This window comes from Neofelis nebulosa, chromosome 4 (assembly GCF_028018385.1).
Source record: "Neofelis nebulosa isolate mNeoNeb1 chromosome 4, mNeoNeb1.pri, whole genome shotgun sequence".
NCBI lineage: Eukaryota > Metazoa > Chordata > Mammalia > Carnivora > Felidae > Neofelis > Neofelis nebulosa.
This window is the reverse complement of record NC_080785.1, coordinates 146399567-146423742: the sequence shown is the minus strand read 5'-3', so window position 1 is coordinate 146423742 and position 24176 is coordinate 146399567. Positions and strand designations below refer to the sequence as shown.

General features: G+C 51.0%; 1 protein-coding gene across 3 annotated transcripts; it reads right to left on the bottom strand.

Annotated features, from left to right (window-relative positions):
* WNT5A (Wnt family member 5A) lies at positions 1-20859 on the bottom strand. Of its 3 annotated transcripts, none has more exons than XM_058726520.1 (5): positions 19498-20859; positions 13377-13510; positions 11901-12151; positions 7214-7506; positions 1-2990 (listed from the first exon to the last, which is right to left on the bottom strand). In XM_058726520.1, exons 1-5 carry the CDS (start codon positions 19501-19503, stop codon positions 2532-2534), a joined length of 1143 nt encoding a protein of 380 aa, XP_058582503.1. In that variant the 5' UTR covers positions 19504-20859; the 3' UTR covers positions 1-2531. The 3 variants fall into 3 exon arrangements, with proteins under 3 accessions (XP_058582503.1, XP_058582505.1, XP_058582502.1); XM_058726522.1 differs by lacking the exon at positions 19498-20859 and adding an exon at positions 15522-15544; XM_058726519.1 differs by lacking the exon at positions 19498-20859 and adding an exon at positions 13918-14033.
* Between the last annotated feature and the right edge of the window lie 3317 nt (positions 20860-24176).

The following is a 24176-nucleotide window of genomic DNA, read 5'->3' as shown; positions in this document are numbered from 1 at the left end:
TTACCAATATACAAGTAACGTTTTATTTTATATTCTATCTTCCATTTGGCATAAGCCTTTCAATGTTTGTTTTTTAAACCAGTGAAATATACAAATCACGCAAGACAGAAATATGTACATTAAAAGTACAGAATAAAGGCCATAGAAGATATACATAATATCTGAATGACAAGTAGAATATTTTACATTAAATAGTTTCTTTTAAAAACTAGGATTGTTAAACTCAACTCTCTTCATAAACATGAATCACTAAAAAGGAACAAAATCTGGTTTAGTAAATAAAAAAAATTACTTCATGGTTTTTGTATAATAAAAACCAAAAAAGTGACATTTTAAACTAATTAGTGCTTTTTAATTTCAAGATCTTTTGCTTGCAATTCACTGCAACTGAGGGGAAGTGAATATCCTTGTGCAATAAATTAAGAGCCACAGGTGGTGGAGGTGATTATGAAGACCACCAAGCCTAGGACGGTTGCAGGAGATGTGTATCTTTCCAAACTTTTAGAACAGCGTAAGTCTGAGATAAGAACACATTTGATGGCATTTTTAGGAAAACGGTGTCCTTGCTTTAAAAAAAAAAAAAATCTCTCTAACTAGCTATGTATGTCGTAAGCTCAGTTTTCCTTGGACTCAGGTACCTCCAGATCTAACAGGCACCGGTTTTCACTCTGCAAAATGAACCAAGGAAACAGACGCATTGACAAAGCTTCCGAGTTTTGAAACTCTTCATTTCCACCTCTATGACAAAGGAGTAATGCCCTTTCTGGAAAGTGTACAGAAATGGAGGTTGGAGAAAGGGGGTGGCACAGGGATGATGAAAGAAGTCTTCAAACCAACATGCATATCAGGTAAGACCTTCCAGATTCCTCAGAAACAAGGCTGCTTCGTGATGCTTAAGATGTGATCACATCAGGGCCACAGCCCAGGCTCAACCCAGAAACCTTTTGGAAAAATCCCAATTGGATTGCAATGAAGGATAACAATGCTCTAGACCGAGAAATAACCCCAGAGTAAACTAGAAATCACTGGCTGCACTGAGATATAATTATATTTATATTTATATATAGATGTGTGTGTGTGTGTATATATATATATGTTATTTACAAAAGACTTTGAGATATGAGGCACCATTAAACCGTATCCCCCCCTTATAAATGCAACTGTTCAAGTACACTAGAACAGTCTTGGGGCACACCTGCAGTATAATAGGAAAAGCTTGAGTGGAAAGTCTCTACACAGGATCACAACAGTGAACGCAGCAGCACCTCTGGGAACTCCATTAGCCATGTTAACGTCATTAAAACATACAAAAACTGGTGCTCCTCCAAATAAAAGTTTTAGGGGAAAAAAAATCCCTAAGTAGTGGACTGTTTCCCAAGTGGAGCTTGTAATACTTCATTTCCTGTCCCACAATCAAAGGGGACCCAGTTGAGCTGCTGCCTTTCGCAACATGGCCAGCATCACATCGAAGCAAAGCAAGGAGGAATCAGAGAGGTCCTGGGGTCAAGTAGGAGGACCGATTTCACTCTTTCCCCTCAAACAGGTTTTCTGCTCTGGTGCAACGCTGACCTGCACATAATTACCTTGTCGTCTGGGCTGAGGATCTGTGAATGGATTCATTTATTATTTTTCATTAATGTTATTTATTAACCAAGTATCCCTAAGAAAATTACAGTATATTTTTCTTCATATTCAAGCCAACCTCCCCACCTCTCTCCAAACAAAAAGTCTAGTACCCAGAACCACATGGGAATCCTTTTCCAATCTGATAACCTAATACCTGTTAACAGCTTCAAGTCAGTATCTTGATACCTGTGTTTCTCAGGTCTTCAACTACCGGGATTTTCCTCCCTGCTCCCCAAGTTTCAGTAGCTACTAGTGTTAAGACCATCTGCAGATAGAATGTTTGAGAAAACAGACACAAATAATATACCTTCTTCCTTTGAAGGATAGGAGATTCTGGCTGTTACCTTTTAAATTACCATTTTGAAACTGTTTCAGGTTGGCAGTCCCTAGGGAAGGGGGTGGGGGAGGGCGCCTCATTTTTTGTTGGTTTCTCAAGACCTCTCCACCCTCCCCAGAGCATTCGCAATTCACTTTGATCACAGAGGCTGGGTCCTGCATAGATCTGTACCACCCCCTTCCAGTTGGATGCTACCTGTTCCATATCTGACCCCTTAGTTGAGAAAAAGAAAACATTTTTCCCTTCTAGATGTGCACACAACTAAGGGTACATGTAATTCCCCCTCATCCTGTACCGTCAAAAGAAGTTTTGCCTTACCTTTTCAAAGATGCACAAAATAAATATTTTTTTCTTGGTTCCCACCCCCCATTATTGCCAAATAATAATTAAAATATTAATAATAAACCACAGAGTTTTTAGATGGGAACAGAAAAAAATGGTTCCGGTTGTAATTCTCAGGGGAAAATAAAACAATATTAAAAAAAAAAAAAAACAGAATCACTGTACTTTCTATAAATAAGTGGGTCCTGGGAGCGGGGCAGGGTGACAGGCAGGCGTCGAGCGCCCGCTATTTGCACACGAACTGGTCCACAATCTCCGTGCACTTCTTGCACTTGACGTAGCAGCACCAGTGGAACTTGCAGTGGCAACGCTCCGTCTGCACGGTCTTGAACTGGTCGTAGCCGCGGCCACAGCACATGAGCTCACAGCCGTCCATGCCCTCGGACGTCTTGTTGCACAGGCGGCCCTGCGTGCCCAGCGAGCCCGTGCTCTCATTGCGCACGCAGTAGTCGGGGCTGGGGTCGATGTAGACCAGGTCCTGCGTGGTGGGCGAGTTGAAGCGGCTGTTGACCTGCACCAGCTTGCCCCGGCTGTTGAGCCGCATGGCGGCCGCGCTGTCGTACTTCTCCTTCAGGGCGTCGCCCACCTTGCGGAAGTCAGCCAGCTGCAGCCAGCAGGTCTTGAGGCTACAGGAGCCCGACACCCCGTGGCACTTGCAGGCCACATCAGCCAGGTTGTACACCGTCTGTGAGGAGACAGCACAGTCAGTGTATGCACTCCCGGACGAGCCCCGGACAGCCGGCGGACGGGATGTTAGCAAAGCTCCCGTCCACCTTCTACATGGAGCCATGGTCACCGGCTAAACCCGGGCCTGGGCACTTTCCTCCTCATCCTGCGCCACCAGAAGTCTTGCGCTGCCGTCTTCAAAATAAACGTGCTCTTAGCTCCTCATCACCATATTCTCACACATCACTGTAACAAACAGCCAGCTTTGAACTGAGAACAGGGAGAGACCACTCAAGTTGCTTCCTTTTTTACAGGAAAACACTACAGCAACTACTACATCTTGAACGCTCATCCCAGAGCTTATTTACCATTCCTCGCCCTCATGACCTGGATTAATCCCCACAGCCAGCCTATAAGGGAAGTGCTAGTATCGTGCCCATTTCACAGAGAAGGAAGGTGAGGGCCATACAGTTGAGTTACTTGCCCAGCCACTGGGAGGTAAGGGTGCCAAGATTTCAACTCAGACAGTTGGGCTCTCAGCTTATGCTCAGTGACTTGCTCATGGGCAACCCAGCTGGTAAGTAGGAGGGTTGGGAGGGGTCTAGTTCAGGTGGGATCAGGGTTCAAATCTTCATCACTATTATTATTGCTGTGTGCCAGGCACTGTAATCAGAGCCTTTATGCTGTTTATCTCATTTAATCCTCCCAAACAACATTATAACACAGGGCGGGTTAAACGATGGCACAGTGACGCAGAGAGGGAAAGTGGTCTGCACAGGCCACACAGCTAGAATGCGGAGGAACAGGGCCTGGACCTCAGGTTGTCACTCCCGCTTCCGGCACAGCCCCTAACCCTACTCCACAATGCCTAAGCTAAGAGCACCCATGCCAGACCTAGGCAGATGGGAGTTTTGTCCTAACTATGCCCCTGAATTCAGGCAACTGGATTCACCTCTCAGAGCCTCCTTTTTCTATCTGTAAAGGGGAACTGTAATGGTACCAACCTCAAAACATTGTTGTAAGGATAAAATTAGGAGATGCAAGGAAAGTGCTCGGCATACATTCTGATGCAATCAGTAAATCTGGTCTTCCCCAGGGTGATGAGTGCATGGCATCCGGGTGCCAGTCCTACGCTCTCGCCTGATCACCTTGGCCTCCAGGCAGCAGCGCCCACTGGCCTGGCCTCGCAGCACTGTGCCCAGCGGTCCGGGAGGTGGCGGGTGGCTATTTATGGTTCCTACTACCCACAGTTCCTCTGCCAGTCACCCACCCGCCTGCTCCCCACCCCAGAGTCAGAGTGGTGCTGGCAAGCTGCAGAGAACCTGTCAGGAACCTGGAGGCTGGAGTGAGCTAGAAGGCTCCTTCCATCCAGAACAGCTCCCTTCTTCCTATAAAGACTCATAAGGGGCGCTATTTTTGTAAAAGGGGTTGGGGGGGGTGGGTAGCAGAATGTACTTCCTTGGCATAAAGGGTTTCAGGCACTCAGCTAATGTGTAGAAGGGTTTTGCAGATGTATTTAACCTTTGCTCCCCTTTGACTAAAATAAAAAGCTAATGCCCCGAGAAGATTCTAGTATGATTTCCTGGCACAGTGTTCACAGATTTCTTCCTCCCTTCCCCCACTGTCCTGGAGAAAAACTGTCTTCTGTGTAACCTCATCTGCCAGGATTCAATTTAGCTCACAGCTCAAATTATAAAACTTACAAAAAGAATTCACTCACTATTTAAAAATGTGGATGTTATGGATATCTGGGTGACTCAGTCAGTTAAGCTTCCGACTTTGGCTCAGGTCATGATCTCACAGTTTGTGGGTTCGAGCCCCGCGTCAGGCTCTCTGCTGACAGCTCAGAGCCTGGAGCCTGCTTCAGATTCTGTGTCTCCCTCTCTCTCTGCCCCTCCCCTGCTCACAGTCTTTCTCGCTCTCCCTCTCTCTCCTTCTCTCTCTCTCTCAAAATAAACAAATGTTAAAAAATGTAGATGTTAAATTAAATTCTAATATTAAAGGTGCTTTTTCCAACTCTCCAAAACCCCCTTTCTCTACTTGGAAATCCCTTGACCTTCTCTCCTTGGTTGCTAAGCCCCTGATAATTTCTCTTCATGAGAGAAGTCAAAGAAATCCCCTAAATGGATGAAAGTACCAAATATGGGCACAATGAGGCCCAGAGAGTCAACCACATCTCTGTCCTGAAGGCACTTCTGGTCTGAGGCACCGGGCACACTGTATGCACAGGATAATGTGACGTGTCCCCTGTGAGGACAGGGGCAAGCTTTATGGGCTCCCACAGAGAGTGGGGCTGACATGCCCATTCTGTGGCCTTGGTCGGCTGCAGTGGGGGAGACAGAGTCCACCACAGCAACAGGAGGCTTAAGAAAGGAGAGGCCGCAACTGCCCCTGCCCTGCCCTGAGCAATAATCTGACCCCTCAGGGCACCACAGGTAAAAATCTACAGTTTAGTCCTTCCCCAACACCTCCAAATGTATAACATCAATTAAAAAAGAAAACAAAAAAAACAAAAAACTTTTTTTTTTTTTATCTTCTTTTTTTCAAGACAGAGTATGAGCAGGGGAGAGGCAGAGAGAGAGGGAGACACAGAATCTGAAGCAGGCTCCAGGCTCTGAGCTGTCAGCACAGAGCCCGACGTGGGGCTCGAACCCATGAAAGTTCATGACCTGAGCCGAAGTCGGACGCTTAACCAACTGAGCCACCCAGGCTCCCTTAACATCCATTTAAGAAGAAGCTAGGTTAGCTGGAACTATCTAAATCATCTTTGACTTCTCTGCTCTCAGGTTCATTATGCCCAACAATTATGATTTATCAAGCACTTACACTGACGTTAAGCTCAGCCCTTGGATTGAACCACGAGAAACCGTTATTTAATTGGTCAGAGGTAGTCAAGTATTGGTAACTTCATCTGGATCCACCTACTATATGATCCTGGTTAGTCCTCACATAACGCTAAGTGATAGTTCGTGCCATGGCCATCCAACAGATGTAGAAATGTAGAAACTGAGGCTCATACACAGAAAGGAACAGAACTGGAATTTAGCCTATAGCCCTTTACCCCAAGCTGTGACGCAGGCGTTTAATAAAAACACGCCTGGGCTTGTATTGCAATCCATCAATTTTCCTCCATGGCCATGAAGTGGTTCTCTAGGGCCTCAGTTTCCCGAGCTTTAAAAATGAGGGTGTGCGGTTAGAGGGCTCTAAGGCTCCTCCCAGTCTTCTGTATTTTACTCTGTGATTATCTTCCCTTTTCCTCACCCCAAAATACAGAAGAGTGAAATCTCTGACCAGAAAGTTCCTGGCACCTACCTTGGGTTCTGTGAAAAAATAATGGCCCTGGTTTTCAATGCTGCCAAAGTTAAGAAAAGTTTCACCCCTTCATTTTAAAGCAGCCATAAAGTGCCATGTGTTTAACCACAGGAAAAAAGGGTCTTTTTAACTATTGTGGAGAAGCTTCCCACCAGGAGAAGGAAAGAGTGGACTCAGAAGGCTGGTGAGGGCTTGCAAAGCTGGTCTCCCTGGGCACTTCTGAGTGGCTCCCCCTTCTATCCAGAGCCACCCTCGATTGGCCTGATGGTCAGACCTATAAAATTCCACACTGCTAGAAATGCTGTAGTTTTCCTAGAAGAACTCTTAAAACAAAACAAAACCCTCAATCCCTCAGGCCTGCTATCTAACGACACAAGGGGAGGCAAGCAGAAAGCAAGTAAGGGAAAAGGTAAGTTCTGGAAGCTGAGGTGAGGGCTTTCTCCACTGGGCACCTACTGGGATAAATAGCTCCCTCTCCCAAATTTAAGCCCAACCACAAACATGTTCCAGGGAGAAGGGCGAACGTTATTCACATTTTTATTTCTGAGCTGACCTGGGCTGGCCAATTGCACCGGGGACTAATTAAAAAAGGCAGAAAAAGCTCTTTCTCAGGCAACTGCAGGAGCACCTTTGCTGGAGGGGGCCCGGGAGGGATGATTCACCTTCAGGAGGCCTTTCTGGGGCGTGCACCCCCCTTCAGAGAGGCCCATGTGTAGGTGGGGCGGGGAGGAAGGGAAGCAGAGAGAGGAGGAGAGAGCTAGGCGGGCAGGCAGAGAGAGAGGGAAAGCGACCAAAGACAGAGCCAGAGTCAGAAAGGGAAGGAAGTAGACGCAGAGACGGAGGGACAGGTACACACGGAGGGGCGGCACAGGGCAGGACCGAGCTAAGGAGCCGGCGCCCGAGAAGGGCGCGGGGCGGGGCGGGACTCACCCTGCGGCCGGCCTCGTTGTTGTGCAAGTTCATGAGGATGCGCGCGCTCTCGTACGAGCCCTTGGCGTGGATGCGCTCCCGCTCGCGCGCGTCCACGAACTCCTTGGCGAAGCGGTAGCCGTAGTCGATGTTGTCGCCGCAGCCGCCCCACAGCCAGTCCCGCGGCAGGTCCTTGGGGCGCGCGGCGCGGCTGCAGCCGCACGTGGACAGCTCGCCCTCGCGGCACGCGCGGCTCATGGCGTTCACCACCCCCGCGGCGCTCACCGCGTACGTGAAGGCCGTCTCGCGGCTGCCTGTGGGCGGGACACGGGGGTCACCCGGCGCCTGCCCGCGGCCCCACGGGGAGCGCATCGGGAGCCCCCCAGCGGCCCCGGGCGGGGGCAGGGGCGCCCCAGCCCTAGCACCCCTCCGACCCGGGCCAGCCCCCCCGCCCCCACCGGCCGCGGGGAAGCCAGGAGAGCCGCCCCAACACGCAGCAGCAGCAGCAAGTGACGCGAACGGCAGCCCCCTGACGTCTTTGCTCTCACCCTGAAGGGCCCGACAGCGGACTCTTCCGCTGTTGTGGTTTTCCCTACAACTCCTGAAAATCCTGGAGACTGACTTCCAAAAGGCACACGAAACAAGTCATGGAGGGCGAAGAGAATGTGGGGAGACTTCCTTACACTTAATTTTAACGTTTGGTGTCTTCTGAAAATCTCAGGCCCTAGAACGCGGAGGCTGCAGCAGCCACACGCTTGTGGCCTGGCTCCCCTTCCTCCATCATGCAGCCTGGTGCCTGTCTCAGGCCAGGACTTCTCCAGAGGACATTTCTAAACCTGTTCCTACAGTACTGTAGTGAACCGTGCCTCTTCTTAAATCCCAAACCGGGTTAGCCTGGTAACTTCTCCTTCAGGAAGATGGAGGTCTACTTTCACAACAGCCTGCTGTCTCTGATGCTACTTCCTCAACCCCCTTCCCCACCCCATAGCCTCTGCCTCAAAGTGTTGGAATAACAGCAAGAAGAGAAAAAGCACAATCTCAGGGGAGAAGAAACAAAAAAAAAAGGTCTTCTCTTTCCCCCTCTTTCTTGTAAAGAATACTTCCCTGTAAGACACTGATAGAGGAGCCCTGCCAGGAGGAAAATGGAGGCAGTCACAGACTACCTTAATTTTCACTTGTACATGGAGACATTTCTGTAACAAGAAGCCACTGAAAATAAAAATGTCGTGCTATGAGAGAGAAAGGGTTAACACCTTGCCAGCTGAAGCTGGGCCTGAGGGGTATACTAGGGGTGGGGTGCTCATTTCCCTCAACTATAAAATAGGGGTATTGAACTAGGTGCCTAGGTTAAAAAAAAAAAAAGCCCCTTCTGGCCCTGAAATCCCTGTACATGAATAAGTTGCTCCTACACTTAAAAAGCTTGCTAACCATCTTTTTTTTTTGGGGGGGGGGGATGCAGCAGCAGAACAGCTGACAACAGGACTCAGCCCCAACCAGTCTGAGGAGGGGGGCTGTACCAATTCCAGGGCCCATGGGCTGCCCTTCTCTTGCACTTCAGCTCTACATTTCAATCCACAGCCATTTGTGATTCCTCCTTCCAGGAATGGTGAAGATTCCCTTTTACCACAGACCTTCCCTCCCATGATTTTAAAATATGAATACCCTGAGGAGTGTGCTGGTGGTTGACAGGAGAATCCAGGAAGTTCCTAAGGGGTGTTACATCTATAGAGCTCAAATCAGAGAGCCAGAGCACATCAGGGGATGGAGTGAAATGAGGTGGGCAGGCGGATTCTAGGGAGTTATTTGAAGATTAACACTGATAGCACAGAAAATATTGTGGCCCTGGATGGGACACTTGTAGAATAAGGCAGCAGCTAGTGAAAGACATAAAAAAAATCCTCTGGAGACAGAAGAAAATAAGACACTGTCCTGTGAGTAGATAGCGCATAAAAGGGCTTTTATACAAAGACAATAATGCTGCTTTTTTCATGAGTCTACCTTGAGCATTTCCTTTCTTGCCCTGGAACACAAACTGGTAGAAATCTCCAAGCTAATTGGTCACTGCAGGGAAAACGTCAGTTTGAAAAGTGCTCTTTGGCTAATAGCCTGTGGACACAGTCCTCCTGGATGGAATACTACTGGTTCAGTTAGGCTTCCTGCCCTGTGAAATCTACATCTATTCCGACCCTCAGGCCCCTTCAAAATGGAGCCTTTCTTACATATCTTTTCACAGTGTGGAGACAAAGAAGAGACGGAGACAAAAGCTGGAGGAAAGCGTAGGGTGATGAAAAATGAGAAAGTTTCCAAAATGAAGAGTGGGCCCTTCACGGAGGCAATTGTATACAGAGCCTCCCAGGCAACTGGCACCCTAGAAAAATGATTTGAAGAGGGATGGAAATGGCAGCCTGAGTTTCTCAGACAAGGGCCCCATCACAGGGTCAGATTCTCATGGACAGGAATTGCTCTTCACATCCCTGGTGTACTGAGTGCTTTGGAGGGGGTGATGCACGCGTGCACACACACATGCATGCACACACATGCACACACACACCTTTCAGCATCAAAGTTGTTTTAAATTTTCCCTTAGCTCATTCTCTTCAAACAGACTCATAAATAGAAAAGTGAAAGCCAAGTAAATTTCCCACTATTGGGGTTGGGTCCATGTTCCTCTTCCACAAAAATCTATTCTGTTTTTTCTTCTCTCCATCTCTTTAAATAAATAGAAGAGAAGGCCCCATCAGCCTTTCCACTGCGAACCACCCAGCAGCAGCTTCCTGTGCTGTGAGACCCCAGGCACCTGGGGGACTTTTGGCAAAGGAGAATGTGTTCTCAGATGCCCAGGACATCAGCTAACTTGACAGTGGTATCTAGCAAGGCTCCCTTGGAGGCTGCCAGGAGGTTCTACTGGGACCCACTTACCACCAACCCAGATGGGAATACCACACAGCTGAGGACCAGAGAGAGTATCTGCAAGGGACAATTAAATATAAGCCTTTGTACCAAAGGTTCTGCTTGTTCCCTGAGGAAGCAGGCCCTTTGAATCTTGGACCACATTTTAAATAAATCTTCAGCAGAACTCAAATCCACTTAGCAAATGATAGCTTATTCTGAACATTTTGGCCCAAAACAGGCTACATATGAAGACAAGAAGAGAATCTTAAATCAAAGCTGTGTTCGAGGGACTACACAGAGAACCTTGCCAATTGCTGTTTTGCTTCCTGGCTACCATTAAAAATGTATTGATTTTTGCTAACTCATATACCTGTGAAAACATGCCCCCATTATTTTGAGAGGAAGGCAGTTTAGGGGGAAGGCAAAGGTGAGAAGAGAAAGCTGACAACTTACCATTCTGATACAGCTAAAAAAAAAAAGAAAAAGAGGTTTTGAACTTACTCACAATTTCAAAATGCAGAATGGAATCTCCACCACATCCCCAATTAACTACACAGGGCACCCCATATTCAGGGAAAGCTCCTGTGTTCCTGACGCTGAACTCCTAGATTCAGATCCCAGTATATACATTAGCACTTTTTAATCATTAACAGGAAGGACAAAGCCCTATGAAACTGCAGGCTGAGGCTGCAGACCGTTTTCCCATTCAATTAAAGGAATGGCTTCCAGTCCTGTATTATTTTAGTATATGAAGTCGCTTGGCTCAAACATCCACTGACAACTCTTTTTTGTTCTCAATGAATGCACTTTTCAGGGTTTTTAAAAAAGCATTTTATCCACCCGTGACGGATATTAAGCCAACTTTTTTTTTTTTTATCTTCAGTCAGTCTAAACAGTTAATTGCTTTGATAAATGGCTTCTTATTTTAGGAATCACCGCAGTCATATTAATTATAAGGGCTTGTTTGCATAAAACTAAATGGACCTAAAATACTCACACTAGAAAACACACATAGGATCACATCTGTCAGATAGCATCCTATGCTATTAAAGCAAACCAGAGGCAAACTGATTTTCTAAATGCTTCGCCTTTAGCCCAATTTTAAGGCCACCTCCTCCCTGCAGGGAATAAGTTCAATGATACATTTAATATACAGAATCTGAATGCGAGCAATACATTTAAGATTTTTTTTAAGTTTCTAGGTTGAGATCTGAAGCATGTGCTTTTATATCAATTGCCAAAATCACAATGTAAATTGGATCACTTCTAATTAAAATTCTTTTTGGTACTAAAAATAAAGCTTTTTAACATATATATCTCTATAGCCTCAGGAAATATCTATATTAGGAAAATTAAAACCTTATTCACTTCCAACAGATCCAGCATCCGAAAGAGGACAGTATTTAGTTTGATGCTTGGGCCATGTGAATTGTGGCTTACGACACTTCTAACAGTTACAAGAGTTTTGAAGTTTAAAAGGATATAAATGACTCAGCTTTCCTCATCCACTTTTGAGAAACCAAAATAAGTGTTCTGCTTCTATTTTAAACAAAATGCTTTTTAGAAAAAATCAAGTGTTCAGAAAACACGGAGGCGTCTTTGATGCTTCCCTTCTGATTTGGTTTAAAAAAAGCCCAAAGCTTATAATCAGGTGTGGGGACAGCAATGAAGGCAAGCAGAAATAAAGACAAAACTTCCCCAGCCAGCACCCTACTGGAAAGATTCCCCTCCTTATCAAGCCGGTCAGTAAACCCTAAAGCCTTTTTCCAGAAGAATAATGGACCTATATTTGAAAATATGTGAAATGGTTTCCTACCTATCTGCATAACCCTGCCAAAAACAGAGGTGTTATCCACGGTACTGCAATTCCACCTTCGATGTCGGAATTGATACTGGCATTCTTTGATGCCTGTCTTCGCGCCTTCTCCGATGTACTGCATGTGGTCCTGATACAAGTGGCACAGTTTCTTCTGTCCTTGAGAAAGTCCTGCCAGTTGGCTGCAGAGAGGCTGTGCTCCTATGATATATACTTCTGACATCTGAACAGGGTTATTCATACCTAGCGACCTAAAAAGGGGGGGGGGGGGAGATGTGCATTCAAGATTTACGTGAACTCTCGAGGTAGGCCCCCTGAAAGCATGTCAGCAATACATGGTTTTAAGCACACAGATGCTTTTTCTCTCCTGCTTGTCCTCATGACAAAGTATGAGGAGGGCTTCATAAAACTTCTCTGTTTAAACTGCACTCAGAAAACGGAGGTATTGTAGTCCCCACCCCGCCATCTGGCTCCTCAGCTACGTTTTCACTCCCTTCCTTGCCCTCCTTGCCATATACCTGAACCAATATTTCCGAAATGCGCTCAGAAAAGGGGGAAATGGCGGTTTTGGGGAAGGGCCTCTGACATTAGAGAAAGTGACTCACTTTGCCCCACAAATTGGACCGATCTGCCTTTGCAAATGTATGAATGCCGAAAGTAGACACAATTAGACACGGGGAGGAGATAGAGGTTCCTTCTGACTGATGGAAGGATGCTGAGGCAAATATAGAGACTGGAGAAAATTCACCGTGTTCTGGACATTTTAAAAGGGCTCCTTATGTGATTGTGAAAGACCCAAGACAGGGTATCCAGTGAGTACAAGTCATGTTTGACAGTCAGAAAAACGCTGTTCATTTACAGGGAAAAAATATCCAGAAGGCCGTCAGAAATAATCCCCTGGATATACTGCAGTCGATCTACAAGGCCCCTAACCAGAAAGAAACCCTCATTTAGGGACATTTGACTACTTCAAGTTAACTTCCTTTTGATCAAATTTCCAGCGCAAATACTTCCCCACTTGGAGTTTAGCTGTCTTCCTACAACTCTGCCTACTTCAGACCCTGAAGGTTAATAACCTCAAGTGACAGAAAATAAAAGCTGGAACTCACTTTTACTACCCAGAGGTGGCAAAAAGTAAATTTTATAGATGGGCTTACAATTATTAGAGAAGTGAATTTTGGTTCCCTTTTATTACGTGATGTACTACAAGCATACATCTGAACAAGGGCCTCATAGAGAAAAGCGAAGATTTATAGGTTCCCATTCCCTATAGAGCTAAAGATAAGCTTGACAATATTAACAAGTTAAAAGAAAATTCTGATTTCCAGATATATAAGGTAAAATATATTATATACATATGCATGAGATAAATGGACTCAAATTCACGATTCAGCTCTGAAAACTGCAGCATCATACAAATGAATCTTTTAAAAAAATTAAAATAAAATAAAGAATATGTACTTAAAAGGAACTTACCACCAAGAATTGGCTTCTATTACAACCTGGGCGAAGGAGAAAAATATGGCCAAAGCCATTAGGAAGAACTTGGAAGACATTGCACTTCCAGCCATCCCCAAAGCAACTCCTGGGCTTAATATTCCAATCGCCTTCTGGAGAGGGAAGAAAGGAGCAGATGTTTATTGCCTCTCAGATAATTTTCAAGCATACAAGTTTAAACAACGGAAGCATCCGGGGTCTCTTAAGTTTACTGTTGATTGCGCTTCTCCTCCGTGAGTTTTTTGATGGCAAGATATAGGCAGTTTCTTTTTCCAAATTAATCCACCCACGCAACCTCACCAGGAAATCTGATTTCGCTGGGATCCTGCGCGCGGGGCACGCCAGCGATTACAAACATGTCTCAATGCTGTTGAGTCAAAGCCCCGGTGCCAAGCGCTGCCTCTTTCCTGCTTGTTCGCTTCCCGCACCCCCTCGCTCCCCTCTAGTCCGCGCTGTGCTGGGTCCTTCCTCGGAAGGAATTCACTCGGGAACCCGCCGCCACCCTCGTCCGCTCCCCAACCTGGGCCAAGCAACAAGTGGAGCCGGAATTAATTCCATGGGCGAGAGCAGCGCGAAGGCGAGTGGAGCGCACCACCGGCGGCTGCGGAGGAGGCGGGGTGGCCGGCTCAGGGGTGGGGGAGTGGGGGTTGGACGCGGGAGGGAAGGGCAGGGGGTGGGGGGCGAGGCCCCGGGGAGCTGCGTGCGCGAGAGTGCCCAGCTGGGAAATGCAGCTCGGAATTAACAGCGTATGTTTCATAATCAGTTTACAGGCCGCTTTGGGGGAAGCCACTTCCAGAGGGGGAAGGGCAACCGGGGTTTCCTTAGGATACTCTTCAGCCAGACTGGAGTGGGGAGAAGGCGATGGGGGGGCACTAGGGATAACGGGGAGAGAGATCGGCTCTCTCAACCAAGGAAACCGGAAAACTGTGCCCCCTCCTTTGCCTGCGGGCTCCTCCTCGGACTCAGTGTACCCGAGAGAAGGGATAGCACCCCCGAGGAAAGAAGAGGGTCCGGGTCCCACTGTCCTAGGTGAGGATCCCTTCCTTGCCTTCCCACAAGTTCTGATTTTTTCATTTCACTCTCCCTCCCGCCACCCCCCCTTCTGTCCCCACTCCTGACAGCTGCCACGGAGAAAGAGGAAAGGAAGCCAAGGGCGACTCCAGTTTCCTCCGGTTATGGTCTGGTGTTGTCGGCCACTTCGCCATCGCGCCACAGTGAGCCTGCCCTTAGAACACCCCCACCCCACCTTCCAGCCCAATTCAGACTCGGTTCGGTAAGTCCCGGACGGTGAGGGTGCAGGGCGAGGCCAGAGCCGGTTCGAGCGAGCCCTAGGCGGGGCCAGAGATGCGCCGGCTTCCGCGGCGGCTGAGCCCCTGGATTGCAGGGCACAGAGGGCCCAGGCGGTGAAGGTTCCCGTCGTGAAGCATTTCGGGGGCGGGGGGCGGCCTTGAAAGATTTCGTTGCCGTTCCTCCCCACTGGTGACTTCTCCACCTGTAGGCGGCGGCGGCGCGAGACAGTGGCGGGTGCGGGTGGGAGGAGCGGGTTTCCAAAATCCTCTTTTACATTTCTGATTAGGGTAGCCCGCTGCACCGCCCGCAGCCCCCAGGGAGCCCTTTCCTCGGGAAAGGAAAGGTGAGCCGCCTTGGGCAGCAGAAGGTCCTGGAACGTGCGCCGTCAAAGGGGCAGAGAGGACCTAGGCGGCCTTAGAAACACTTAGGGGCCCAGGAGCGTGCCAAGGCTTTTCCCAGCCCGCCGTCCTTTGGACCAGGACAGCTCGGGGCTTCTCCGAGAGGAAATGTTTATGTGGTCCCCAGTGCCCGCTAGCCAGCGCTCTGACCCCTTGGCCCATTTGTTCTCCAAACACCGCAAAGCGAGGGGCGCATCCCGGAGAATAGAAACCTGGGATTTCCCCAGCCTAGGAGAGAGAAGGCTCGGTCTCCCTCCCCACCCCCGCCCGAAGTGTCAAGTTTCTTCTAGGGGAGGGGGTGGGCTGCGAGGTCTGCCTTCGCGCGCGGCCCAGGCTGCAAAATCGACTCTCCCCCCTCGGCGGACAAGGCCGCGCGCGCACACACACACAACACACTCATGCACATTCACACAAACACATGCACAGACACACGCACCGGCGTGCTTCCGAGACACCGGCGGAGAAGACTGCTGGCCGCGCGCACTTTCCGAGCTTCCCGACGGGCGGGGCGTGGGGGGCGGGGCGCGCGGGCAGCGGAGAAATTGATAACAGATTCGGCGGATTACAGCGGATCTCTTTGTTAGAGGCGAAGCCACACAAACCGAACCGACTTTGGGCCGGAAGACCCCGGGGAGAGTCCGCCCGTTCCCAGCTAGGAGTGGGCCATTGGGTCTACGAGACTCTGTCTCCCCAGCTCCATACTGGGGATAGGCCAGCTGTGTCCCAAAGGGGATCGGGCAGGAGAGCCCCGCGAGTCGCGTCTCCACTTAACCCCGCGCGCTTGCCCGGAAACACCTTGGCCTTCCTCCCGCTCCAATCCCCATGCAACCCCCAAAAAAGGCCCCACAAGTTTGAAGCACTGAAAGAACCCACAGCCAAGTAATAAATACATCGACTTTGTGGGGTAAACACCCCTGCCTGTTTACCAAGAGATCTGATCCGAAAAGACCGTAGGAAACGAGACCTCTCTGGACACTGTCACACCAGGGCTAAAACAAAAGTTCTGCGCAGAGACTGAGTTTACCAAAGAACGGGCTGAATGTTTTCGGACACTTCCAGGGCCCGGCGAAACTCACTAATGTACGGATCCTCAGAATCTGTTCCTAGGGTGTGATGGGGAGGGGGATTTCGGGTACTTGAGACGTTCTAGCGCAGGGGAGGGGTGAGGTGGGGGTAGGGCGTTCCTGCGCCCTTGTTTCCAAAGTCAGAGCAGCTCAACGCAGTGGTGCTTATTCGATATCTCCTCCAAAGCCTTCGCATTGGATTGAGGTGTGCCTAAACCTTCTTTATCAACTGGGGTGCCCGCGGGGGGGGGGGGGGCGGGGGTGAAGAGGGGTGAGAGAGGGAAAACCACCCTGGTTAGAAGAGGTTCCTGGGTCACAGAAAGCTTCCCTACCACGCACAGCACCCAAATCCTCGGCCCCACCGCCCCTAAAGAGAAATTCCGCAAAGGCAGGGAGAAGATTCTCGACCCTTGGCCACTGGTGCTACCTCACTCGGTCTGGGCATGCCCTTCCACTAGGCTTTTTGCGTCCAGAGTGCCCCCCCCCGCCCCGCCCGCCCAAGTCTGTGAAAATGGAAATGATGAGGGAGACCAGCGAGGAGTCTGAAATGTATGACCTGGGCTCACGGTGGCTAAAAGGATAGGACACTCCAAGAATGCCAGCTCTTGGTGGGAAATAAACTTTGCCTTCCCCACTGTGATCTCTCCTTGAAGGAGAGAAACAGAAAATTGAGGAAGATAAAAGGCATCAACCACAGCATTGGGACGCCCTGCTCCAGGAAATGCGGAGAGAAGCGGAGTGGATAAGGATGAGCAAGCCCAGGCGGACAGGAGATCTGCTTTGGGGGAGCAGGCAACGAGGGAGCACTCCCTCACTCCCCTAGCCTGGGCGCGGGGTGTCCCAGGCCGCCCCTCGCGGGCGGACACTGCCAAAGAACGGTGTCTACTGCGCTCCAAGTGTGTGGTGTGTGTAGGGGGTGGGGGGTGTAGGGAAGCCAGACAGAGAAGGTGGTGGGAGCTCCTTGCGCCCAAATCAGTGCAAGGATTGCCCAGGCTCAGGACTGAACCGCAGGTCCCATAACAAGGACTCTCCAAAGGCAGAATTGTGGCTAAGCCCAGCTGTGTTCCCTGTCTCCCCACTTCCATCCCCTGGACAAGTCTCTCCAGACTTCAAGCCTCTCTCTTTCTCCTCGCACACACGTATCACTTCCACCTTCTCACACAGGTTGTCTAACTCCTAGCACAGATTCTCAACTCTATCCAGAAGAAGAACATAGTGTCCAGTGGAAGGAGAAAAAACTAAAGATCAGTTCAACCCCTATCCTTCACAGAGGCAGTTTGAACTCCACTTTTTAATAGACGAAGAAATTGAGGTCGAGAAAGAGAAAGCAACACTTGTCACCTCCCACTGACGGCACTGGTGAGAGCGCAGAAGCCGGACCCTAGGCCTCCTAGGGCGACGCTCCCGTTCCTTCACCCTGTGAGGAGGTAAACCCTTCCTCCACACGGCCCAGCCCGGTTTGCTGGATCGGACCTCTGGCCCCTTCCGTGCGGCGGCGGCCGCGCATTGCAGCTTGTCCTCTGGGAGTCTTGGAGAGGCCCTCCTGGGAGGGGAGAACCTGGTGGTCGGGAAGGACCAACGGAGCCAGAGGTGGGAGGGAGAGGAGAGCGGCTGCCTGCCGGCCCCAAAGAACAGACTCCCAGGTGTCCTACCTCAAGGCAGCCAACAGGGGGCAGTCGGCACCGCACGGCGAGGATGAAAAGGCAGCGGGACAAGCAGAACTCCGCGCGCACGGTGCTAATAACCCCTTGTGCACCGAGGCGCTCCGGTGAGGGAAGGGAAAGAACTAGGGACTCTCCGGCCAGTCCTCCTGGGGAGGGTCCTCCTTTGTGGGGCCGGGCGGGACTAAGGCTAGTAAGCCCAAGACCCGAGAACAACTGACCCTTTACTCCCCCCACACACAGGGCACGGATCTACACACTCGGGACAGAATTTCCGCGGCCTCTCCATCGCTTGCGCGCACTCAGCATTGCCCCCTCGGAACTCCCCTGGCAGAGGCTTTCTAGAAACGAACTCTCCATTATCAGGCTGGAGCAGCCTGAATATTGGCGGGAGGGCAGGGTCTGTAGGTGTGATCCCAACCCAGCCTCCAAGTGACTTCCCAAACATCGAGTTGTCCATTTAAAGACGCAAGAGGAGAAGGCGCCCCGATGCCAAACTGGAATTGTAAAGTAAAACAAGGCCGCGGGGTCTCCGGGTTTCGGGTTCTTTTTAAACTTTTTTTTGGTGGGGGATGGAGGGGGGATTTGTTTGTTTTCGAAAATATTTTACTTCTAATTCCAACCTTATTTTCAAGAAAAGTAAAACAGATCAAGAAGAGTGGAAATAAAGATCGAAGCTTGGAGGACAGGGATAGGAGAAGTTGTTTGCAAAACAGCAAGTTATATTGCAGGAAGAAATGTTAACTTTTCGCAAAAGTGAACTCCCGGTGACCCTCAGAGTGTGTGACTCGGCTTTAACATACAACTGACAATTAAAACAAACAAGAGTTCACAAACTGCCTCCCGCCCGCTCTCCCAACGCGGAGGCCCAAATGTTTCCAAAGGACAGGGCAGATTCCGCGCAGGGGGCCGGGGTGCTCTCTCCCAGCGGACGGGATTAGAGCCACCACTGCCAGCACTCCCCGCCCCCATCACCGCGGCAAAGTGCCTGAGCTCACCCAGTGGCGGCTAATAATGCTAATAACGCGACCCGGCTCCCGCGCCGGGGTGCGCGCTGGCCCCCCACCAGGCACTCTTAAAGGCACACGGCCTGCAGCTCTAGGATTCCCTGGCCGCGACGAGGCTGCAACCTGGCCTCCGGCAGCAAAGGACGAGAGAAGAGGGGGCGGTGCACGGCTCTGGGGTGTCGGCTCCTAGTCCTGCTGCCCAGTCTCCCGACCAAGGAGTCCTCCTCCCCTTTCCGAGCCCCGGCCACACACCCTCTCGGTGCCCGCGCAGTGGGCAATCCGTAAATATTTGTTGAATTGAATCATTATCCTGTTACTGAAATATACATAGTAAATTACACTGGTGTTTCTCAGGGCAAAAGGAAAGTCATCTGTGAACCGCTTTTTTCTGTCCTGGCTCATCCTCACTTTTTTTCCCCCCAAAGTCTAAAAGGTTTGCAGAACTTTTGGTGGGACAAGAAGTCTCCCGAGAGATAGGCAGTGCGCGAAGGGGTTGGGGCGTGGGCGAAGGGGTAGAGGTCCCTGCCAGCTACGCAGGAGTTCCAGCTTTTAGAGGCAGCAGGAGAAATGGAGGGATAAGGAAGAGGTGGGGGGGGGGGAGGGGGGGTCAGTTAACTTCCAAAAGAAAAAAAGTAAAGAAAAAAAAAGTGGCGAGCGTCGGCAGCGCACAGAACACCTACCTTCATGGCGAGGGGGAGGGGACGCGGCTGCGGGGAGGAAGTCGCCACTAGAGCGAGGGCAGCCGAGGAATCCGAGCGGAGCGGCCGGGTTAAGCCTGGGGGGACGATCCGGCGCAGAGCTTCGGGCTCCTCCTGGGCGCGTCCGGCAGGCGCAGGAAATCACAGGCGAAGCGGTCACTGACGCCCAAGTTTGGGGGCCCGAGCCGGAGCAGCGCCGGGATGCGCCAGGGAACCGAGCGGGCGCCGAAGCCCGTCGGCCGGTAGCAAAGGCAAAGCCGGGCCGGCGCGCAACAAGGGAGCCGCGGGTCCGGCGAGGGCGTGCAGGCGACTGTTCCGCGGCGAGGCGCTCCCTCTCCAACGTCCATCAGCGACGGCGGTAATTAGGGCTTTCCAACCCCAAATGTGGGCGTGATTGTGCAAAAGACTTTACAACAAATAATAAAAAAAAAAAAAATTCTTCACAAGAGGGTGAAAAAAAAATGCCCCCACTACTCAACTCTGGCCCTAGGCGGGGGCGGGGGCGATCCGCGCGCCCAGGTGCCCCCAGTTCATTCACACCACGGATTCTGCAAACTCCTGGCGGCTCACGCCTCCCGATCTCCAGCTCCTCCTCTCCAAGTCTGTGGCCGAAACGTCTGCTTCCAGGCGCTGATCCTGCGGCCGCGAGTGAGTGTGTGGACGTCTGTGTACACACACAGACACACACCCACACACCCCCCCCCACCCCCCCCCCCCACACGCACACACTGAATCTTTGGGGCCACAGAACAATCAGGCGCGCAGGGCTTTTTCTCCAGGAGATGCCGCTGAAAATGCACAAGTCGCCATCGGAGCTACAAGAGTCAGCGCCAACTTTTGTCCTTTCATTTTACGGTTTGGCAAAAAGGGGGCGCAAAATGGGTAAAAGTCGTCCCCCGAAAGTTCTGCGCGCGGTGGGATCGGGGGGCGATGGGCGATTGCCCCAGGGGAGATACTGGCTCTCCCCACCCCCCCCCCCACTCCCTTCTTTCTTCGGGTTAATCCCCGTCTTTTCCCCGCCTTTCCTGGGCGAAGGGCGAAGAGGGGCGAGGGCACCGCGGGCGTGGGGCTGGGGAGGGGCGAGGGCCAGGGGCTCCGCGGCGGCTGTTCAGTTCTGGCGGTCCATGGCCGGCGTGGCTGCCCACCTCGTTTGGCGCCGGGGCCCCAGGGGCGGGCGAGCTTGCAAGCGGGCGGCGGGCGGTCGGGGGCACGGCGCGGCGGCGGCGGCGGCGGGAGGAGCTCGCTCGGCGGCGGCCGCACCGAACCGGACTCTGGGCGGCGGAGGCGGCGCCTTGGAGCTTGCAGCAGCCTTCCACGCGATCCTGTGCCCCGCAGACTGACTGACCGCGGGGACCGTGTCCCCCCCGCCCCCCCCCCCCCCCCCGGCCCTCCTCGCCAACTGCCTCACGCTCTCTCTCCCTCTCTCCGGACTCTTCTTTTCCCCTGCAGTTTTCAGAGGGGGGAAAAAAAAGAATTTTTTTTTTTTTTTTTAAGTTGCAGAACCAAAGGCGGCTGGAAAGAGAGAGGGAAGGGGGGAGAAAAGAAAGAAAAAAAACAAAAAAACAACAAAAAAAAAACCCCCTCAACTTCGCCTTTGCGCATGCGTGGTGAGACCGGCCTATGACAAACTCCGCAGGATTTTAAAGCCGTACCAAGGCTGGGGTGCAGGGGGGGCGGAATACGCTCCCTGATCGAGCCCCCTTCCCTGGGCTCCCCATCCCCCAGGCATCTGCCGAAAGAGAGAGATTCATTCCGCAGCCGCTGCCTGCCTGCCTCCTGGCCGTCTGCGCTCTTCCAAAGCCTCCGACCCTTGGGAGGCTGAACCCCAACTTTCCGGTCTGGACCCCTTGGCTCGCCTGTCCCAGGCCGCTCCCACTGGGGCTGCAGGGGGCCTGCTGCCCCGGGCACGGAACCTCTGGGAGGACCTCCTCCCCATTCTTATCCCTGGGGGAGGGTCCCCTAAGCCCCGGGGCTGGAGACTAGGGTAGACGCACACCTCCTGCGTCGCTCCAGTGTAGTAGATTTGGGCACTGGGGTGTTCGATTGGGCCTCTGGCTGAGACCCAGGGCACCCAGACGCGGGGTGTAGTGCTGCCTGGTGAATCTAGGTGGGTGCCCTCAGATGAGAAGCCGCCGAAGTTCCGCAAAACAGAGTTCCAAGCACTGGAGCTTCTAGACACTTGCAGACACCTGTGGGTGTCCCCCCCACCCCGGACAGGGTTGGTGGATGTGTGGCCCCCACGTCCAGCATGCCAGGAGCGCCACCACCAAACCATGCCTCACAGTGGAGCACAATTCTTATTCTGAGTCCTCCCCATCGTCTAGACACCCGAGGAGGTAGAAGATACACCACACACACACACACACACACACACACACACACACACGCACGCACGGATTCAATTTCTGACAACCAGCAGCATGCACTTGACCTTAAAGCAAAAACTCCATAGCCTGGGTACTTCTGGGTGGTGACTGTTTTGTTTTGTTTCTTCCATCCCCCATTCCCACCCTTGGCTGACCACCCCAGGTCGCGCTGGGAGAGGGTCCAGAGACGCTGTCCCACCCTTCCTGGTCCCTTCCTGAACCTTACTCCTCTCAGCTGATGGGACTCCTTCCCAGCGCTGGCTTCCTTTTGCTAGGCAGCAAAATGGCAGTATGGGCTTCCCACAAACTGAAAGAGATGCCCTCTCTCCCTCTGGGCTTGCTTTCTTTAACCAAGGGTGCAGGCAGCCTTGAGGAGGGGGAGCCCAGGGTCATCAAAGCTCCTCTTGAGACACCTCCCATTCATCTCCTGGGTCCCCTTTCCCCTCACCTTTAGGCCTTGACCACATAACAATGACCTATGGGTGGTTTCCAGTTTTCCATCTGGTCTGAGATGTGCCAGTTCCAGGGGAGAGTCTAAACAAGAGGGATCTGTGCCTGGAAAACCTCCCCTGGGCAGCTCCCCTCCCCATTTCCCCTTCTCCCTTCTGGGTTTTAACCAGTAACTACAGCTTGGGAGTCTCCTGGCCAAAGGAGGCAGGCAACCCAGCGATGCCCAGAGGCACCAGTTCAGCGACCCAGTTCACATCTGGAGGCACTGGGAAGTGGCAGGAAGTGACTTGTTGAAGAAGGAAGCTCTCCTGGGGTGCTGAAGCCACTCCATGCCTGAGTGTCCCTGAGTCCACATAGATGAACTTACTGCTACAAGAGAAAGGACACTAACTTGTTCTACCCCTACAGTCTGTCCAGAAACTCTGGCTATCTAACACAGACCTTTTTCTAAAATTTGCTATATTCTCAATTATCTGGATTATTGCCTGCTTTTCTCCAGTTGCCTTTGCTTGTGTAGACACAGCCCCGGTAGTTTTCACTGCCTGCTTTGCTGTCTTTCCTCTAGAGGACAGTAGTGTTAGGCAGTGGTTGAGTGCAGACTCTGAAGTTGCAACCCTCCTAGGCTACTTTCTAGCTGTCAAGTCTCACACAAACTATTTAGCCTTTTAGTGCCTCAAAATCCTCTTAAACACACAAATAAACACACAAACACACAAACAAAACACAGAGAAATATAAGGACCTGTGGCAGGGGTGCAGTGAAAAGGAAATGGATGACCTTGAAAATCAGGGACATGGCAAGAATGAACGGTGAGGGTCATGGAGTACCCAGCATGGGTCACTTCCCAGACGCTCCATACCTGCTCTTCAGAAAGCAGAACTGGACCTCATGTGACAAGACTGTTTATAATCTTGATTTATTCCAGTTACAGTGAATGGCCACACTTTTCACTGAAGAAATGGGAACAGCATTGCATTATTAGGTACTTCCCCAGATTTCACTGGGGCCTTCCACAAATTAAATAATTATATGCCCCCATTTTATCATTCAAAAAAATTCCAAAATTTTCTGACACACCGATCTGGCCCCAAGACTTCAGATACAGGATTGTGAGTTTCATCTGAAGATACTAATGATGTGTGTGCTGAGACTACACCCCACAGGGTGCTGGAAGCTCTGTAACAGTATCTTCCATGGCTAGAACGGTGGTGCTCAGAACAGTGCCTGGCACCTAGTAGGTGCCCAAAAATATTTGTTGAATGACCAAACGAATGCATGAATGGATAAAAGTGTTATTTCCAGAGAACGATGTCAAAGGGAACCAACTGGAAATCCATTTTAAGCCTTCAGTCCGCAGGGTGCTTCTCTGGAAAACCAGGCTCGGTTCTAAGAGCCAGTCCATTTCTGGGTGTTGGTGGACTTGCCTAGGGGGTGAGCAGACGGTTGAAAGAAGGGAAACCAATGCCTCTCCATCCCCACCTTCAAAGGTTCTTGTTCAATCCACCTCCAATTTGTGGAACTCCCTGTTTCCCCTTGCAAACCCCATGTGCATTTGGGTGTGTGCACTCAGATTGAGTCATCTGCAGGCACAATAGCAAGGCATCACCATGCTCCACTCATTAAAAATGCTTTTGATTCTGTGGAACAAATAAATCAATAGTTTTGGCTGCTCTCCCAACAGGGTTATTTCACCAAAACGGAGCTCAAGATAAGGAATTTACGAACGATCGCATCCCCTATGCTGCCTTCCCCAGAGTGGGAGAAAGCAGCGCCTGGGTTGTCATTCTGGGAAAATCGACCCCCCTTTTATGCCCAGCAAATAATATTTTATGGCCCTGGGTTTAT

Excerpts from the sequence above, each read along its gene's own strand:
- WNT5A (XM_058726520.1), bottom strand. Across the intron at positions 12,152-13,376 it reads ATAGAAGCCAATTCTTGGTG|GTCGCTAGGTATGAATAACC; the intron begins GTAAGTTCCTTT and ends CCCCCTTTTTAG. Across the intron at positions 2,991-7,213 it reads ACAACGAGGCCGGCCGCAGG|ACGGTGTACAACCTGGCTGA; the intron begins GTGAGTCCCGCC and ends GTCTCCTCACAG.